The sequence below is a fragment of the Diospyros lotus genome, chromosome 1 (genome assembly GCF_014633365.1).
Source record: "Diospyros lotus cultivar Yz01 chromosome 1, ASM1463336v1, whole genome shotgun sequence".
Taxonomy (NCBI): Eukaryota; Viridiplantae; Streptophyta; class Magnoliopsida; order Ericales; family Ebenaceae; genus Diospyros; species Diospyros lotus.
Genome location: NC_068338.1, coordinates 54,175,401 through 54,193,409, shown reverse-complemented (window position 1 = coordinate 54,193,409; position 18,009 = coordinate 54,175,401). Strand labels below are relative to the sequence as shown.

Sequence of the window (18,009 nt, the reverse complement as noted above, 5' to 3'; positions counted from 1 at the left end):
TGGGAGAAAATTAACCATTCATATAACGCAATCTCTCTGTTATTTGCATATGTTGCATACATAATAAAACCACTCTGCATCTCTTCCCGTACCCAAAAAAGAAAGAAAGAAAGAAAGAAAGAAAGAAAAGGATCATCTTAATTATGATCTCTCATCATATACATATATACCTATAAATATGCATATATAGTACAGATTGATTCCCCACGCCGCAGATACAAATGTACATACATATGATTGCCACCCTTTCTTCCTCAAGAAAGATTAAACACAGAGAGACATATAGAACCCCAATCTCCAATTCATTGGCCGTCCTCTCTTTCTTCCCCCTCTCTTCCAATTCCGATCCGATCCGGAAGAACAAGAACAACCCTCTCTCTTGTTGGTTGGTTCGTATTATTATATATAAATACACGTACATCGATCATTCAGAGCCAGTTTCAAGTCAGATCAGCGGTTGATCCCGTCTCTCCTCCATTGATCATCCACGGATGTCCTGCATCATACAACACCCCAATCAGGAACTCTATATAAATGGATTGATTACTTTCACTTTCTCCGAAAAGCTGAAGCATTTTGAGAGGATTCGCAGGGGAAGGGAAAATAAGGGCAAGGCAAGAAAGACAAAAAAAAATTTAATCATTCCGTCAGCCACTCATTCCCTTTATGTTTCTCCCAAAGAAAGAAAAAAACGAAATTGAAAGCGAATTAGAGAAGAGAATTACTTACTTAGGACCTGTTCAGCCGACAATCGCCTCGAAACATCCTTACAGATCATCTTCCTCAGCAGATCCTTGGCCTCCGGCGACACCGACCTGAAAATCTTCGTCGGAAACCGCAGATTCCCACGCATCACCGCTTCAAAAGTCTCCACCGGAGTTTCGCCGTAGAACGGGGGAACGCCGGCGAGAAGAATGTACAAAATCACGCCGGCGCTCCACACATCGACCTTCTCGCTGTAGTCCCTGCCGGCCAAGACCTCCGGCGCCACGTAGTAGGGCGTCCCCACGATCCCTCTCATCGGCCGCCTCTCGCCGGCGCAGAAGAACCACTCGGCCGACCCGAAGTCCGCGAGCTTCAACTTGCCGCCGGAGTCGAAGAGGATGTTGTCGGGCTTGATGTCACGGTGGGCCACGCCCACGCGGTGGCAGTGGGCGAGGGCGGAGATCAGCGGCTGGAAAAGGGCGAAGGCGGCGGGCTCGGAGAAGGAGCGGGCGGCGGTGAGGCGGGCGTAGAGGTCGTCGGAGTCGCAGAGATCGGTGACGATGTGGAGGAAGTTGGGGTCGTCGAAGACGGCGTGGAGGCGGAGGATGTTGGGGTGGCCGGAGAGGAGGTGGAGGATCTTGGGCTCGCGGTCGAGGCACTGGCGGTCGACGGGGTCGGAGAGGTGGCGCTTGTCGATGGACTTGCAGGCGAAGGAGTGGGCGGAGGCGGTGGAAGTGCAGCGGAAGACGGCGCCGAAGCGGCCGCGGCCGATCTCTTCGCTCACTTGGTAGTCGTTCTTTAAGCTCTCGAACATAATGCGAAGACTTGTTCCCGTGTGTGTGTGTGTTAATTGGTTGGTGCTTTCGGCCCCTCCTCCCTCTGGTTTTATATATATGACACCACGACCCGATTCGCTCCATTTGAATCCGATCGAATCCTCCCTCGAATATTCCTTCCTTCCTTCCTTCCTTCCTTCTTTTTCATTATTATTATTATTATTATTAGGGTGGTCAAATTCACAACTGTTTCTGTTTGTTTGTGTTGCCAATAAACCACTTTCTTTCTTTGTTTTGTTTCTGGCTTGAAGGAAGAAATAGTCAAAATAATAATAATAATAAAGGGAGGGGTCAATTCATGCATGCATGCTTCCCATCCAATCAAATCAAATCAAATATTGTAACGTTAATAATAAGTTACACGAGACTAAATAAATGCATTATTATTCATTCAAACTTAACCTATAATTCTCAATTATTATTATATTTTATATAGTTCCGTCTACTACTTTATAATATCTTAAATAATAATAATAGTAATAATAAATCATCCTTACTTTATTCTTCTTCTAATTATTATAAATAATAATTTGATCATTCTTCTAAGCAATAGATAAGAGGTGTGGTGTAGTAGTCTAGAGAAAACTATTTAACCACCACCACCACCACTACTGTTATGCTTATTTTTCGTATTATTTTTTATGGATTAGACTCAATCTAATAGACTGATCCAATTTTAAAGTCTAGTAGACCTAATTGAGCTTGTCAAACAGGTTCATACATTGCTAAAATCTGAACTCAAATCGCAGAACCAAACGAGCTCCTAGCAAGGCTTCCAATGAGCTCTCAGTGATATACTCAACAAGTTCTCAACAATATTTCTAACTCGCTGGCCTAACCATACAGCTCGCCGGTCAAACTATTCAGCTCGCTTAGCAATAAAATTGCTCGATAATCGGATACAGAGACCCACTTATTTTTGTGAGGCAAACCAAATCCCAGGTGATACGGAGCTCCACTCCTGATTTTATGGAGATGATAAGGACATCTTGTCCCCCATAATATAATATCTACACTTTTGTATTTTATGCAATTATAAACACCCTTCACTATAAATACATATTAACAACACCATTGTAAAGGGGGAAAACGGATAATACCATATTGTTACTCTGCCATAATAATAAGGGAACAGTCATGGAATAGATATTTTTCTGCCCGAACCACGTAAAATCCTTTGCTTATACTTATTATTTTTCGTCTTTGCTTATACTTAATTCTTTCTCTTTACATTTTGGCTCATTTTCTCATTACACGTCTGCGAATCACAATCAACTAAATCTGAACGTCGACAACCACCATCACTTTCCCTTCCACTTCCTTGAGTATGAAATTTAATTTAATTGGTAATAAATATAATGTAATATATTTTATTTTTTTAAATTAAAGTAATATATATATATATATTATTTAAGTCATTGATTACGATTATTTATTATTAATATATTGGATTAGGTAAAAATCAGGAGTATTTGAGTGGGCCCACAAAATAAGGAGTATTAGATATGCTCTTACGTTTAATTAATTAATTAATTAATGTTGAAAATGTTATGTTGCATGCATGTGCATAGGACACGTGTAATTGTGAATATCATCGTTGACGTATACAATGCCAGTTGTCAAGTAATTAAATTAATTTTAAGTATATAATAATAATAATAATAATTCATCATTAGGAGGAATTATTAAGCGCTGCAGCACCTGTTTTTATTTTTATTTTATTTTTTAAAAATGAAAAGAGGCGGATAGATAGATAGATGGCAGTATGTATAAGGTAGCCCGGCCATAGAATTTGACAAAATTATTAAATGCTAATTCCAAACCACCACCCACCACCAGGGTTAATGCAAAAGTTTAATATGTAGAGTCATTCCACATGGTCTGACGAGCCTATTGAGTGACTCACAAAAAATGGATAAATAAATAATTTTACCCCCACTCACTTTATAAATTTGTAAAGCGGGCTATTGTCCTCTTACTTTGCTCATCTCCCCTGTCATGATTGTCGTATTAATTGTCGGCGAGGTGAGGCGTCGATGGCAGAGAGGCGACGGAGAGGCGAGACGACGATCATGGCAGGGGAGACGTGTAGAAAGGGGGGAATCCATGAGAGAGGGAGAAAGAGAGCCAAGCGTGGGGGCAAAATAGTATTTTTGTCTCTTTTCGATAAACAAGTCGGGTTTTCGAGCATTTTCCTAATATGTATGCATTTTCTTGTTGTGTCTTATATATGTAATGTAATATACACCATAGATAGATTCATCATCCCACAAACATAGATTAAGAAGATGCTAATATATATACATACATACATACAGATATATTGTGGGCTTAATTGCCGTGGGCACACGTAATCTGAGTGTCACTGACGCCTGCCTTAAACAATTAAGTGCGTATATATATAGTACAAAATTTTATTTTAATTATAATAACAACATCAGTAATGGATATAGGATTCAATTCATTGATCCATCCTTAATCATCATAATCATCATCATATAATAATAATAATAATAATAAATAAATAAATAAAGTCGGTTGGTAGAAACGGATTACAGATAAGCAGCTCGGTTGGTACAAATTACAGATTATTACAAATAGTTTAAGATAGCGCGCCAACAGGGGTTGGTTGGGGGTAATAACAAGACAAAGACCCAACAAAACACTACGGCCCCACCACTACTCGGTTGCCCTTCTTCAATAATATAATATTATTATGGTCGTTATTATCATCATCATATAATAATAATAATATTAAGCTGCTGAATTAAGCAGGCAGGCATGGTATGGTATGGTATGGCATGATTATTATTTCATTGTAATCTTTTGACGATATATTCATGCAGTTTAAGCATGCAGTTAACTAATTAATTATTCGAAATAATTATCAGTCTATATATGGATCTATCTATCTATCTATAGACTTGACATTCCCCAAGAATTATCACTCTTGCACTTGGGGGATCCATTCACCAATTGAGAGAACCATCAAAAAAAGAAAAAGAATGAATGAAGTACAAGTAAAAAATAACCCCCAAGATAACTTGAGATGTTTTGTTAATTTAGTGAATCGTGAGTTTAATTGTGATTTATCTCTTTTAATATAATCAAGAGTACAAACACCGAATGTCGCATTAAAACGATCATCCCAAATAAGAAGTACTTTTAAGAAAAATAATAATAACAACATAAAATAAAACACTAAGGTAGTGTTCTTTTCGTATTTTAATTTTGAGTTTTGAGTTTTAAAATTATTTTTAATTTTGTATTTTGAGTGTCTATTTTGAGATTTTTAAAAACGTATTTTTTTTTGTTATTTTAAAAAATTATTTTTTAAAATAGAAAACTAGAAAACACATCTACTTTGAAATTTAAAAAATAATTTTTTTTGTTATTATAATATTTTATTGAATGAATTTGATTCAAATACTTTAAACTATAAAAAAAAATAAAACAAAAAATCAAAATCTTAGAAATATTATTTAAAAAATTAATACAAAAAAATCATATTACATATTCAAATAAAATAAAACAAACAAAATCAAATAACACAAAAAAAAAAAAAAAAATCGAGGAAGGGAGCCGCACTATCTTCTTCCATCTCTTCCTCACCCACATTAGGGTTTTTTGCACATCCTTGCACCGTCGCCGCCTCTTCCCTTCACCGTCAACGTCTCTGTTTCTCCTCATCATCATTGATGATCGCCCCATCTCCTTCTTCACCTATTATCGTAGCAACTCGACTCTCTTTCTAAACAACAACCACAAAGATTGCTGCTCGAAAGGAAATAGGGGAGGAGACCAACGCCATGGTCGAGAAGGAGCAATTCAACCAGTTGGCCATGGCAATGGTTTTAAACCATCGAGCGAATGATAACAAAGAGACGAACGATAATGAAGAATACGATCGGATCTGGTTTCTGCCATGACGAGAAGAGAAGAGAAGAGAGAGAGACATAAAGAGTAAGAAGAGATGCGAGACTAGGGGGTCGAATTTGATTCTTGCCATGGTGAGAAGAGAGTAGAGAGAGAGAGACAGAGAGAGTGAGAAGAGAAATGAGACTTGGGGGGGAGGGGAAGGGCGTTGTGTTGCGTTGTATACATTTTTCGTGCTTTAATTTTTTGTGTGTTTTTTCAAAAAAAAACGCTCAAAATGACAAAATATTATTTTGAATTTTCTTTATAATTTTTTTTTATTTTGGAAAATATATTTTTTAAAATAAAAAAAAAACATATTTTCAGTATTTTTAAAAAATTAAAAACTCAAACCAAATTAAAAACAACAAAGAGAACATAGGCTAACTCTCCATATCATATCAGAATCAGAAGAAGAAACCAGCGACAGCAGGGAGAGAAAGTGGGGGTCAACAACAGAAAAGAAAATACAAAAAGAATCTCTGCCCAAATATGAGAGTGCCATAGTGTTATTAGTTCAATCCAAAAAAAAAGATGCAATTTTGTACACTACAACAACATTATACAGAAAGTTGATCAACCCGATGCTCTGACAAATTACAACACAAGATAAAGAATAGCGTTTCTAGACTTGCAAAATGCCTAGCAATAGAATAAATTTCATCTCAAATCACGCCCTTGGAGAGCAGCAGCAGCAGCTATAAGTGAAGCAAATGAGAGATTTTCAGAGAGGAAAACTTGGGTTATCGGCTGGCTTCCACCTATAAATTTGACTCTCGTTAGCATAAGAAACATAAGCTTTTTGTCCGTGGTACGTCTTTTTCTTCTAAGCCTCTCAAAAATGACCTAATTCCAAGATGTTCTGAAGCGTATGTCATGAAAGATGCCAAAACTAGGCCGCCAGCAAACATCAATCCTAACCTGTAAAATCAGGAGAATTTATGGCTGGGAAAAAAAAAAAATTTGCGTCCTTGAATTATATGCAAATTCATACAATGTACACAACCAGAACGTGCCGCCCAACAAAGTTGAAAAAAGGGGTAACTGCGGATACATCTTAGCATATTCAAGCCCATATAGCAGAAATCACAAGGCACTGCACCATGCCCACCTAGAATTAATGAAAATAGATAGATTTGGTGCTCAAAGTTTGAAAGATTCATGTTTCCCTTTCAGAATACACACTTGACAAAATGTATGAAATCTAATGGATACAGGACTTCACAATCATCAGATAATTGTCAAGTTTATGCATTCAATCTTTATATAGAAAATTTATCTCAAACATTATTCCAATCAATTAATAATTTTTTAACCTACTAATTCAATGCATAAGTTTTCAGGTTCAAATATTATTATACTTAGGAAACAATTCACACAATTATGCATGGGGAGCAAACCATAACAACACTTAATATACCCATTAGATAAAAGCTAATGCAAGCATGATCACTCTAAAAGGCAGAAAGCCTGAATTTCAGGATATTGGCCTTCGAATGCATCAAAATGTCACATCTTCCCCACATGAAGACCCATTCCCAATAGAAAGAGAGGGAGAGGAGATAAGAGCGAAATAAGAGGTCTCCAGCCTTGCCATCTTAGTAATGCCTCGTGGAAAATGAATCAAGGTTCCACATCAGGTGAAAAAATGGGGAGGATGTCATCAATATGCTGAAGTTTGCCCATGTGGGGCTCTTGCCAATTGCCACAGATTGAAGGAATTACATATGGTTATAACCATAAGAACTCATTTAGAACTTGTTAGGATTGTTTTGCCGGGTTTTTCTCTTTTCCCTACAGAATGGGTGTTTTTGGTTTGATGCCATAGACAAGCTTGGGTTCTAAGGATGTGAGCCTGCAAGTTTTTTTTCTTCTTTCAGAGGCTGTCCAGGGCCAGCGTAAAAGGAGACAGGAAAAGGGAACCCCCTTTTGAATGTTTAGTCGTGGAAAACAGCCCCAGGTTTTCCAAAAAGTTACTCCACAGAAAATGAAAAACTAGAAAACTTGCTCAAATACAAAAATTCTTTAAACAGAAAATGGAGATGTGGTTCTCCAAAATTGAAATGGACTTGGAAAACTCCTAAAATGAGTTTTTGAAATTTGCCTTACTAATTTGAATTATCTGGAAAATGCAGTTTTCCACAAAAATTTTCCCCAGAACATCTCATATCCTTACTTAACACAAGTTACACTTGCACAAGCACAAGAAAACCTTTACACTTGCACAAAAGAAACCCCTTTGTTTCTCTCTTTTTTGAACATATATTTCAATTCTCTAGATTGGACATTTGTTTTCAGCACTTCTAACATTTGAAAGCATTTTTCGAATTTTCCATGGAAAATGAAAACTGGAGATTTTATGCATAGTTGGAGACAGAACTGAAAAATATTTTCCAGAGTTTGGGGAGCTTGGTGTGATGGAGGTTCTCAGGAAGGGTGCGAGAGGAGTCATCCTAGAAATTGGCGGTGAGGGGGGTGAAGGAAAGTAGTTGAATCAATTCTTGGATTTTAGATGAGATGATGATTTGGATATGGTCCAGGTTCTGAAGTCTCAACTATGACACAGCCAGCAAGGGAGGGCGCCCTTTCATGTAGCCTGGACTGTCATTAACACAAGGGACGATTGCTGCAGTTAAGTTGTGTTGAGGGCAGGTGTCTGGAACACAGAGTTCAGGGTTGGGTCTCTTAGTGGGTAATAGCACTACATGATTTACAGGAGTGACTTTCCCATATAGAAGATCAGCTTTCAGAATTTTTCCCTGCCTCTGAAGCCTAGTTGCTATGTGACAGATTTAATACAGGGTTAAATAGAAGTAGGGTCAAACAAACCAGTTGGACAAAGAACTAAAGAATTTGGAGCCTTGGGGGGTTAACCATGATGGAAAAAGTGGTGGTAAGAACAGAGGGGAATGAGAGGGAAAGAAGGGGAGCTGTTAAATATATAATCCCTCATAGAGCACATAATTATCAGTCAAAATGTGAAGGACTTGAAAACCAATAATAAAAATGGCGGTTAAAAGCTTTCTTGAAGAATTGGAAGTGAGTATGGTAGGTATTAAGATAGAAAAGTTGGCCAAAGGTGGTTAACAGCAAGTGAGTAGTGGATCTGTAAATTGGAAAATTTTGGATGCCATGGGAGAACGTGGTATACCAATCATGTGGAACTGCAGCATTGTGGAGGAGAGAAATGTGGGCGCTTTATCTTTGTCCTGGCTCTTTGGATATGTGGATGATGATTCAGATGAATGTTTTTCAAGTGCTAACCATACAGTCTAAGAAGTTGTCATGTACCTAGGCTTTGGGTTGGAAATTGGAAGGATCCAAGGGAATTAGGACCAAGAACAGAAAGGATTGGTGGGAGAATTGGACAGAAAGAGGGAAATAATAGACAGAAATGAGGGAGAGTTGCAGCAGAACAGAGAAAGGGAAAGATTAGAGAGAAATCAGAGGGGAATGAGAGGGAATTTGAGAGAGAATTGATGAGAGGGAAGTCTGAAATTCAATTATCAATTCAAAGATAACATTCTCTAAGTGATACAACTTATTTATAGGCTGTTCCAACCTATCTAACTGAAAGGTACAACTATTCTCAGCAACTTAGAGTACAATACAGTAAATGCATGTATACTAACTACTACTATAATGACAATTATAGCCTTGGGGACTTGACAGAAGCATTGAGACAAAGGGACAAGAACACGACACAACATGTGATGCACAACACAATATATCATGATGTTGTAAAGATAAGCTGACTAATAAAGATATATTTTACGTATGTGAAAATATTTCATATTCTACATACACGGAGCAAAATATTGGTTTTTTTGTCAAAATGGTCAGAGCATTTTTATCTCCTAAGATATTGACACAAAAAACTAACGAGCAATGAAATCCTAATATTTGGAAGAAATTAATCAAAATTTACCAGATCTAACTAAACTACAAATACTTTTGAAACAAAGTTGTTTCGACACTCATTAGGAATATATAAGAAAATTCTCAATTAGAGAGGGGGGGAATGAAACTTGCCTAACTTTACTATTTTAACATGACAACAAATTTTTCCATAAATACCTCATACTTTTATAATTGTTGCAATTATACCAATGCCATAAACTTCCATGGACAAAAAGGTACAGTTCCTGTTAGTGAAAATATGGAGGGTGAACCTTGGAAACAACAGTAAAGTTGCTCATTTGTGATTGGAAGGGCACATGTTCAAGTTGTTAAAAACAGTTTCTTTGCAAAAGCAATAAACAACAAAATATCCAGCCTTTATCCCACTATGTAGGGTCGGCTATATGAATTCTAGACTTCCATATATTTCTGTCTTTTGTCATATCTTCATTTAGGCTCATACACTTCATATCAAATTTTAATGTCTCTCCCAAAGTCTTCTTGGGTCTGCCTCTATCTCTTTTTTTGACTAATTGTTCCATTTTATCAACTTTACTCACAGGAGTGTCTCTTAGTCTTCTTCTCACGTGACCAAACCATCTTAATCTAGTCTCTCTCATCTTCTCCTCGATTGGCACTACTCCTACCTTATTACGAATAACCTCATTTTTAATTTTATCTTTTCTTGTATAGCCGCGCATTTATCTTAGCATCCTCATCTTCGCTACGCTCGTCTTTTACTCATACTGGTATTTGACTGCCCAACATTCTAAGCCATAAAACAAAACTGGTCTTATAGCTGTCCTATAGAATTTTCCTTTCAGTTTTAATGGGATTTTACCATCACATAACACCCTCGATGCATTTCTCCATTTTAGCCAACCTGCCTTAATTTTATGCGTGACATTCTCGTGAATTTCTCCATCTTTTTGAATCACTGATCTCAAATATCGAAAATGGTATTTTCTTTGTATGATTTGGTCTCAAAATTTTATTATAACATCCTCCACTCTTACATTCTTACTAAATTTATAAAAACAATAATAAGGCTAAATACAAAATCAATCCCTCCCTTCACCCCTGCAGCACAAGAAGTCTCATGCACTGGAGATGCTTTTCAATTAGTGAGAATATCATCTAAAAAAATTACTGGCAAAAAGGGTACTTTTTTTAGATATCTTAATTTGCATTTTGAGATATATTAAGAGTGCACCTAAGCATTATTTATTGTGTTAGGACCATGTTCATATACAAAATCAACGATAAAAGCGACATATATAGGACAAGCTTCCCATTTGACAAAAGATGTTGATATGCTTAAAGCATATTCTTGTAAATTCACCATCTATGGAATTAATGTAATCAAGCAACAATCCACATAATTTCCAAGCTTGTATATCACAATAGGACTACACAAATTGAAGTTCATTGCAATTTCAGTAAAGAGATGTTATGAAATGTTATCAGAACTACTCATGAAGTTAAAGGATTAGGTTACATAGTAGCTTGCAAGTTCGCTTGCTTATATTTTAGTGAGTCTTCCTAGCAACAATAAGTGACTAGAAGATTGCAAGTTTGAGTCCTGGAAATAGCCTATTTGCAAAGAAAAGGTGAGGTTGTGTACAAAAACAATCCTTGCAAAGCAAGGACTTCATGTACTAGGGAGTCCCTTTAGAACATAAGACACATGCACTCCAACTTCAGGGGGAGTGTTAAAATATTTATGTAATATATGTAATATTAAAGAAATATGTGTAGTACCCATGTTTTATGGTCTCTCAACATAAATACAAACTAAAACAACCCAGATTGGATGTTTGTCTATTATTCATGTATTTTGTGTAAACTTTACATTTCAAATTCAAAAGCACACTCTTCTTCTTTTATACAGTTAGTTCCCATGTGGATCAAGTCATACTAGAACTAATTTTTACTTTTTGGGGAGATTTTGAGTAAAATGCATAAAGAGTTTATGTTTCTGTTGCATTTCTTGCCTTTTTCTAAATGGATGATAAATATTGTCAAATGTACTTAACATGCTCATAGTCATGACAAAGCCTTATATTTCACCTATTCTAAAAATGTAGAGTTCATGATGCATGTGGGCCCAAGTCAAATAAGCACAATACAATATACGAGACAAATACAATATAATAGATAGAAATATGAAGATAACATCGAGTAACTGACAAAATCTCAACAAAACAAAAGAGTAGAGGCATTTATCAAAATAATAGAACTTTTCATTACTTTAGGTTACAAATGCACTTATTTGATTACATCAAAACATTAAAAAAAAATATTTTCTTCCATTCCTTATATTGCAAGAACTAAGAAAAAGGTCCTAATATTATCTCAATAAACCCTCCAGCTAGAGATAGGAATCCAAATTCAAATTGCACAAAATTAAAAGCTAAAAAGGAATAATTAATAATAAATCCATGTCATTTTAATTTAAATTGTGAGCTCTTATTCAAGGTATGCCCCCAGCTAATAAACATGTGCATCCACCAAGCCATGTTGTTCAAACTTGTGAAGGGGTCTAATGCATTTCCTAGGATGGACATGTACTTCAAGCGTCCCCACTGTGCCCCATGCTAAATATGTTGTAAAAATATAACACATCAAGCCTTAATCACACTATGTGGGGTCAGCTACATGATTCTAACTCACTAATCATTTCTATCAATGATTTTATCTTCAGTTAGACCCTTATGACTTATATCACACCCAACAGTTTCCTACCAAGTTTTTTTGGTCTTCCTCTAGATATGCTGTATAAATAATAAAATATATTAGGATGTGTTTTTGACACATGTCAGACTGTATTACCAGAGAATCTAACAAGTATTCACCTTCTTAGAACTGGTTCCGCTTCTTAGAACCAAGCTTCCCTTTTACTATCCTGAAAACTATAGCAGAGTTTATTATTAAGTACCATATTACAAGAAAGCAATTCAATGTACTGAGCAGACATTGTTCTTGTTTATGCTAACTGCTAGTCCGAATAAGAGGAAGAAGACATATGACATAGATCCAAAAAAGTATGAAAACCAAACATCTGCACCAATCAGTGAACCAAAAACTAAATGAGACCCATTATTCTTACTGCAACTGTAGTCATAAACACACAGAATGATAACTACTTAATGCTAAAAATTGCAGTTCTTAAAAATTCTTTGAGTACATAATATCGACCACCTTAATGGGTATAATGATCTCAAAAAAATATCATGTAAGTTACCTGAAGAAGAGAGCAGTGATCCCCAGCAAACAAGGCAATGAAGGGGCAGCAACAGCCAGGAATGCCATTCCTAACCCGTAATAGCATGTAGCAACATCACAAGAAGATAATTGCCGCTGATGGCCTATCAACATCACCATAAAAAAGGAACTAATTAGCATCAACTAGGAATGACAGTGCACATTTAAACTTAATCTTGCAGACACTATAAAACCTTTTCCAGAGTCGTAATCAAGAGATCCAGGACGAGAAGAAGCAGATCCAACTTGATTTGCCTTCATCTTTCCCCACCGGTATACTGAGTGTAGATAACTTCCAAACAACAGGAAGAAGAGTGTGAACGTCCACTCATACATCAGAAGCAAACCAGTCCATGGCATTACTTGCCTTGGGACAATCAGTATTGCAAGAGCTAGGGACACCACAGCAGCCACAAAACAGACAAAAACAGAAAGTCCACCCAGAAAAACAGGCACTTTGGACTGCACTTCATTTGAGAACTGCTCATCATTCACCACAAAGAGTTTTAACAAACATGAGAAGAAGAAAACACAAAAAATTACTTATCGAAAATAAATAAACATGCAACAAATAATTCAAGATTTAAACACTAATCTAGAGACAGTTAACGCATTTATGCACATAGAAAGAATCATGACTGAAGCCTACGCTTTGATACAGTAAAAGGCAGAAAGTATGCCGTTGCCATTTGTCACAATATTGGCATGAGAAGATGGCCCTACAATCTAAAACCATAACATTCTAAAAACAAAGAGACAGAAGTAGAAGAATAAGCACACAGTGCTTTCTGGAATAGGAAATTTAACCTGTGGACTAGAATCTGTGGTAGTAGAAGAAACAGCAGAATAAACTAGAGCACCCCTAGATCTGAACTTGTAGTAAAGATGCCTAATGTGATCCCCCAAAGAACGTGTCTGCACCAAAATCAAATCCTTTCAACTCAGGGAAAGAAATAATATGTGCACTTCAGTATTAAATAAAAAGAATATAAGGGTACTGCTGACCTGTAGAAAAGACCGGTAGTAACAGAAAAGTAAAGTAAAAACTGGGAATAGGAAAAGGAATTTCACTAGAAGTTCATGATTGGGACTTCTGCCCCCACCAGTCCCAGGAAGAGATTCTTCAAGCTGAACCCTAACATTCTGCATTACCAGCAAACAGTAGAGATATAGTAAGCAATTTGTTGCATGAATTTAAATGTACAAGAAAATGCAAAAGGAGAAGGATTAATTGCCAAAACAAAACGTGAAATAATAACTAGTGTGTGGACTGGTGGGAATGCAAATAAAGCTGCACATGGATATCGGTTATGGATTAAATAAAATTACCTGCCAGACATCAACAGGTTTTAAAAGCCAAGATGTCCACCAATCCCATGGCTTAAGGGGGCCAAGAGTATAATGTATCACTCGAAGTTGATCCTCATCCACCATCCACTGCAGGTTAAAATATGAGAAGGTTACATATTTCAATTACAAATTTGATGCAAACAAGTAACATGGAAGTCTTATATATTGATGACATGGTCATCTATCTAATTTCTTATAACTTATAGTATTACAAGACTTATCAGCCATAAAAAATTGAAAAATTATATCATTATTATCAAAATATAATATGTATCATTGTGATCAAAATTTTGATTGTTGGGGTGGTTCAATATACAAACACAAACAGACATCATATTCTAGCATAAGCATTTGCAATGAAATCATAATCAACTATTTAACTGGACAGGGGAAAGAAATGAAGGAAAACCGAAACATAAAGTGCATACAATGAAGAAAATATGGTACATATTGTTTGATTTCAGGAAGCAGTACCTTGTTTGCAAGCATGTACAGGCCCACATCAGCATTATATAGAGTCGAGAGCCTCTCCATCTCAGGGACTGCTCTAGAATTTAACACTTCCTTAGGCAAGTCTGGCTCAAAAACATGGGCATTAGCAAACCCTGCATAGTAGGAATTTAGAAACCCCTGGTCTCCTGCGAGATAAATGGGATGTCAGTCCTTTTATTCTGAAGCATGCTTCCTCAAACTCCATATACAAAGAAAAGTAATTCCTGAAACTTTGTTGTGATTATGTATTCAAGCATAAAATAATAGGACTAGCCTAATCAGCTTCACCTTGTATACAGAGAGACAATAATAGGATGCAAGACTTGCACTTAATGGAAAATAATAACCTAAAAAGTAGCAAGCACCATATACTTTGTTTTTCTGATAAAATAAGAGTGGCAGGTAATAAATATTTGCATAAAGCAAATCCCTTACCTCCAGTATAAGAATGCAATGTTTTAACTTTGGTCATCATGTCATTAAAAACTGTTTGAGATGGTTCCAGTACCATAACTCCTGAATTGAGCCTTTCTGAGTGCTTTAAGTTAGCACAGAATTTGCCACATTTAAACAAATCTTCGATACTCTTTACAACTATCGTATCAGCATCAAGATACACCACTGCAACAATTATAGAAAAACAAAGAAAGAAAATAAAAGATCAACATGATTTCAATAATTGTAAGACATAATAAAATAAGAAGCTCCATCAATTGCTAATGCAGGGAAAAAAAAAAGGCATCAGGAAACTAGACTGTTTACTGATGAGAAAGTGTCTTCCTTAATTTTCTGATTCAAATGTGGTTTTAGAATTTTTTTTTATTCATAACAACTAAGCCACTATGAATTAAGTTCATAGACCAAATTCATGTGCTCCCTCCACCATCTTTGTAATGCTGAAGAGGTAATAATGTCTCCAGAATAAGGAAAATCAGGTCTGTGGCATGAGGTAGATAGCTGGGTAAAGGAAGAAGAAACCCAAAAGGAGATTTAGAAATGGGCTCCTAACGACCTGGAAGAGGAGTGTTCACAAAGGTGTAAAATTCCTTCCAGGGGGAAATGCTCTTATTCGTCATATCCGAGGACAACCCAGCCTGCAACTATGAAAATGCTTTGGATGGATAGCACACACTGTAAATGCAATTCAAGCAGGCACCAATTTACAAATCAGTACGAGTGGTTCAATGATCCAACTAGATTTTACATGTGAATAAGCATGGCATTGGGGGGGGGGGGGGGGGGTGTTGTTAAAGACTTGACAGAACTTTGAATGGAATTTCAGGTAGTTCCACTAGATGCTCTACAAGAAACTAGGGGTACTCTTATCAGGTTTCATTTAAGAAAGCCAACAACATAGTCAGCCTAGTAATAATGTGGATCCCACACTCCTGCAGACAGGTTGTCAGGTCAGCAAATCTGACAGGCAAAAGTGGAATGTTTTGTACAAAATGTAGACATAGATACGGTAAGCATATAGCCAAAAATTACAATTGCATGAGCCATCATGGTAGCACTAGTATCCAAAAGCCAACAAAGTACTGAATAACAATATTAATTTCAATCCACAAGGTTATATTAAATGCATCACTCGTTTGCAATTATACCACAAATGTTAAAAACATTTAATTCGGTAGTCAATAAATTTTGTACCAAAAGTAGAAAAGTCACAAGTCAAAGGAAACACATGTTAACGTTTGATATTCATAAAGCATGCATTTTTGCACAACTTTCAAGAAAATCAAATTTCAACGAGTTCTTCGTTGTTTCTAACTGCTAGACACCTCATATGCGTTGCATGACATGTATTTTGATGGCTAAAACAAGATGAATACACATGTTCCAACCATGCCACATACGTATAGGATTCATCTCAGAGTGTTGGTGCTTTATAGATAATTACCAAAATCAGTGACAGATATGATTCATCTTAGAGTGTCGATGATTCATAGATAATTACCAAAACCAATGAAAGATCAAAGCAGCGTTAGGCGATCAATTAGGTATCAATAGTTGAGAAAAGACAACTACCCATCAAGGGATGCATTTCGTCAAGAAGCTCCTTATGAAGATTGAAAGTCCTTATGGACAAGATCACATCTAAAATCTTGTCCAAGGACAAGTTCATATTCTATGTTAGGCAGCTTCAACTTGTTCAGATGAGCATCATATAGTAGCCAGGTTTATTGAGGCAGCACACCATCATTTTATATTTGTTCATTATTCTCTCAATTTTCTTCATAAATGAACAAAGAATATGAGGACATTACCTTTCTTGTAGTTCGTCATGTTGAATATTTTTAGTTTTGTGTAGACCCCCCAAAACCTTTGGGGTCGCACTTGATTTGGATTTGCCAATAAACTAATTGGCTCTACATTCCAACCATCAGCCTGCACACATAAGATCAGCAAAACCCATGTGATGTTAATAAGAGATAGAGAATGAACTAATAACATTAGATCAACTTTTAGCAGAAGGCAAACTAGGCAAATCATAGTCACTGCAGCAGAAAGGTATTGCCTTGCTTATTCCTCTCAAATCAAGGTTATACCACCAAAATGGCAACCACAAATAATGCTCATTTGGTTGTGTAGGAAGCAGATGGAAATGACAGAAATTGAAAACTTTAAATTAAATACTGTTTATAATTGAATTGAGCTTTCTTATGCACCCGGTTCTTTCTTAAACCACACCAACTTGTTGTCCATAATCTTCGGAGCAGTCAAACAATAAAGATAACTGGCAAATAAAATTTATGTATCCACCTAACCAATACAGATACCATAGCTCTTCTTGGAAAGTGACCTAAAACCAGATTCTGTTATTACACTATCAGGAAAAACTAACTAAACCCTGCGCAGGAACTAACTGGGAACAATAAATAAGAAAAAAAAAAGAGTTAAAAAAATGATTGCATGTGATTTAAAAAGAGCGGGAGGAAGGTGAGACCTGGAGGAGTTTCTTGGAAAATTCCGACACACCATCGGAGACAAGAACGACCATATCCTTGGTGGATCCGGTGTCCCGAATCGACTTGCCGAGAACCCGAACACCCAGCAAGAATTCATCGCCGTATAGAAGAGTAACGTAGGCCTCGTTGGAGGACTGGCGGGCATGAATCGAATTCAGAAGCAGGGAGAAGAGCGCCAGCAAAATCCCTAATCTGCAATAAATTGGCGTCATCGCAGATTAGGAAGGATCGGAAGGAGGGTTCGATTTGGGGCGGGGGGGGGGGGAGAGAGAGTTGGAATTCGGGATTGAAGGGAATTATATTATTATTATTATTATTATTATTATTATAGGATTTAGGATAATTTTTCTTCCCCTCCTCCTCTTGTTCTTCCTCTGGCTCTGGTCTGCTGCTCCTTCGACGAAGGAGATCAGAGGAGTCGTGGTGGCGGTTGTGGTTGTCGTCACAGTCCGCAGCCGCCTCAGCCTGGGAGAAGTCTTTCTATTCGATTCAAGCGCTTTCAACCATTCTCAGGATTTGTTCTGGTCAACCTACATCATACCCTGCCTCTCTCTATTCCTACGCTACGCTACGCTACG

General features: G+C 36.8%; 2 protein-coding genes across 3 annotated transcripts; both read right to left on the bottom strand.

Moving 5' to 3' along the window:
• LOC127793137 (phosphoenolpyruvate carboxylase kinase 1) lies at positions 1 to 1,579 on the bottom strand. The gene is made up of 2 exons (XM_052323920.1): positions 730 to 1,579; positions 1 to 496 (listed from the first exon to the last, which is right to left on the bottom strand). Exons 1-2 carry the CDS (start codon positions 1,517 to 1,519, stop codon positions 441 to 443), a joined length of 846 nt encoding a protein of 281 aa, XP_052179880.1. The 5' UTR covers positions 1,520 to 1,579; the 3' UTR covers positions 1 to 440.
• A 4,358-nt stretch (positions 1,580 to 5,937) lies between these two features.
• Positions 5,938 to 18,009, bottom strand: LOC127793048 (inositol phosphorylceramide glucuronosyltransferase 1). 2 transcript variants are annotated; one of them, XM_052323825.1, is made up of 11 exons: positions 17,410 to 18,009; positions 16,730 to 16,850; positions 14,898 to 15,083; positions 14,445 to 14,608; positions 13,950 to 14,057; positions 13,626 to 13,763; positions 13,428 to 13,535; positions 12,815 to 13,100; positions 12,601 to 12,724; positions 12,212 to 12,268; positions 6,230 to 6,377 (listed from the first exon to the last, which is right to left on the bottom strand). In XM_052323825.1, exons 1-10 carry the CDS (start codon positions 17,641 to 17,643, stop codon positions 12,235 to 12,237), a joined length of 1,503 nt encoding a protein of 500 aa, XP_052179785.1. In that variant the 5' UTR covers positions 17,644 to 18,009; the 3' UTR covers positions 6,230 to 6,377; positions 12,212 to 12,234. The 2 variants fall into 2 exon arrangements, with proteins under 2 accessions (XP_052179777.1, XP_052179785.1); XM_052323817.1 differs by lacking the exon at positions 12,212 to 12,268 and having other exon boundaries at positions 5,938 to 6,377; positions 17,410 to 18,007.

Coding starts and splice junctions, on each gene's coding strand:
- LOC127793137 (XM_052323920.1), bottom strand. CDS start 1,519: ATGTTCGAGAGCTTAAAGAACGACTACCAAGTGAGCGAAGAGATCGGC. Junction 497..729: donor GTCGGCTGAACAGGTCCTAA/GTAAGTAATTCT, acceptor TGTATGATGCAG/GACATCCGTGGATGATCAAT.
- LOC127793048 (XM_052323817.1), bottom strand. CDS start 17,643: ATGACGCCAATTTATTGCAGATTAGGGATTTTGCTGGCGCTCTTCTCC. Junction 13,536..13,625: donor ACTACCGGTCTTTTCTACAG/GTCAGCAGTACC, acceptor ATTTTGGTGCAG/ACACGTTCTTTGGGGGATCA. Junction 13,101..13,427: donor CCACAGATTCTAGTCCACAG/GTTAAATTTCCT, acceptor AATGATGAGCAG/TTCTCAAATGAAGTGCAGTC.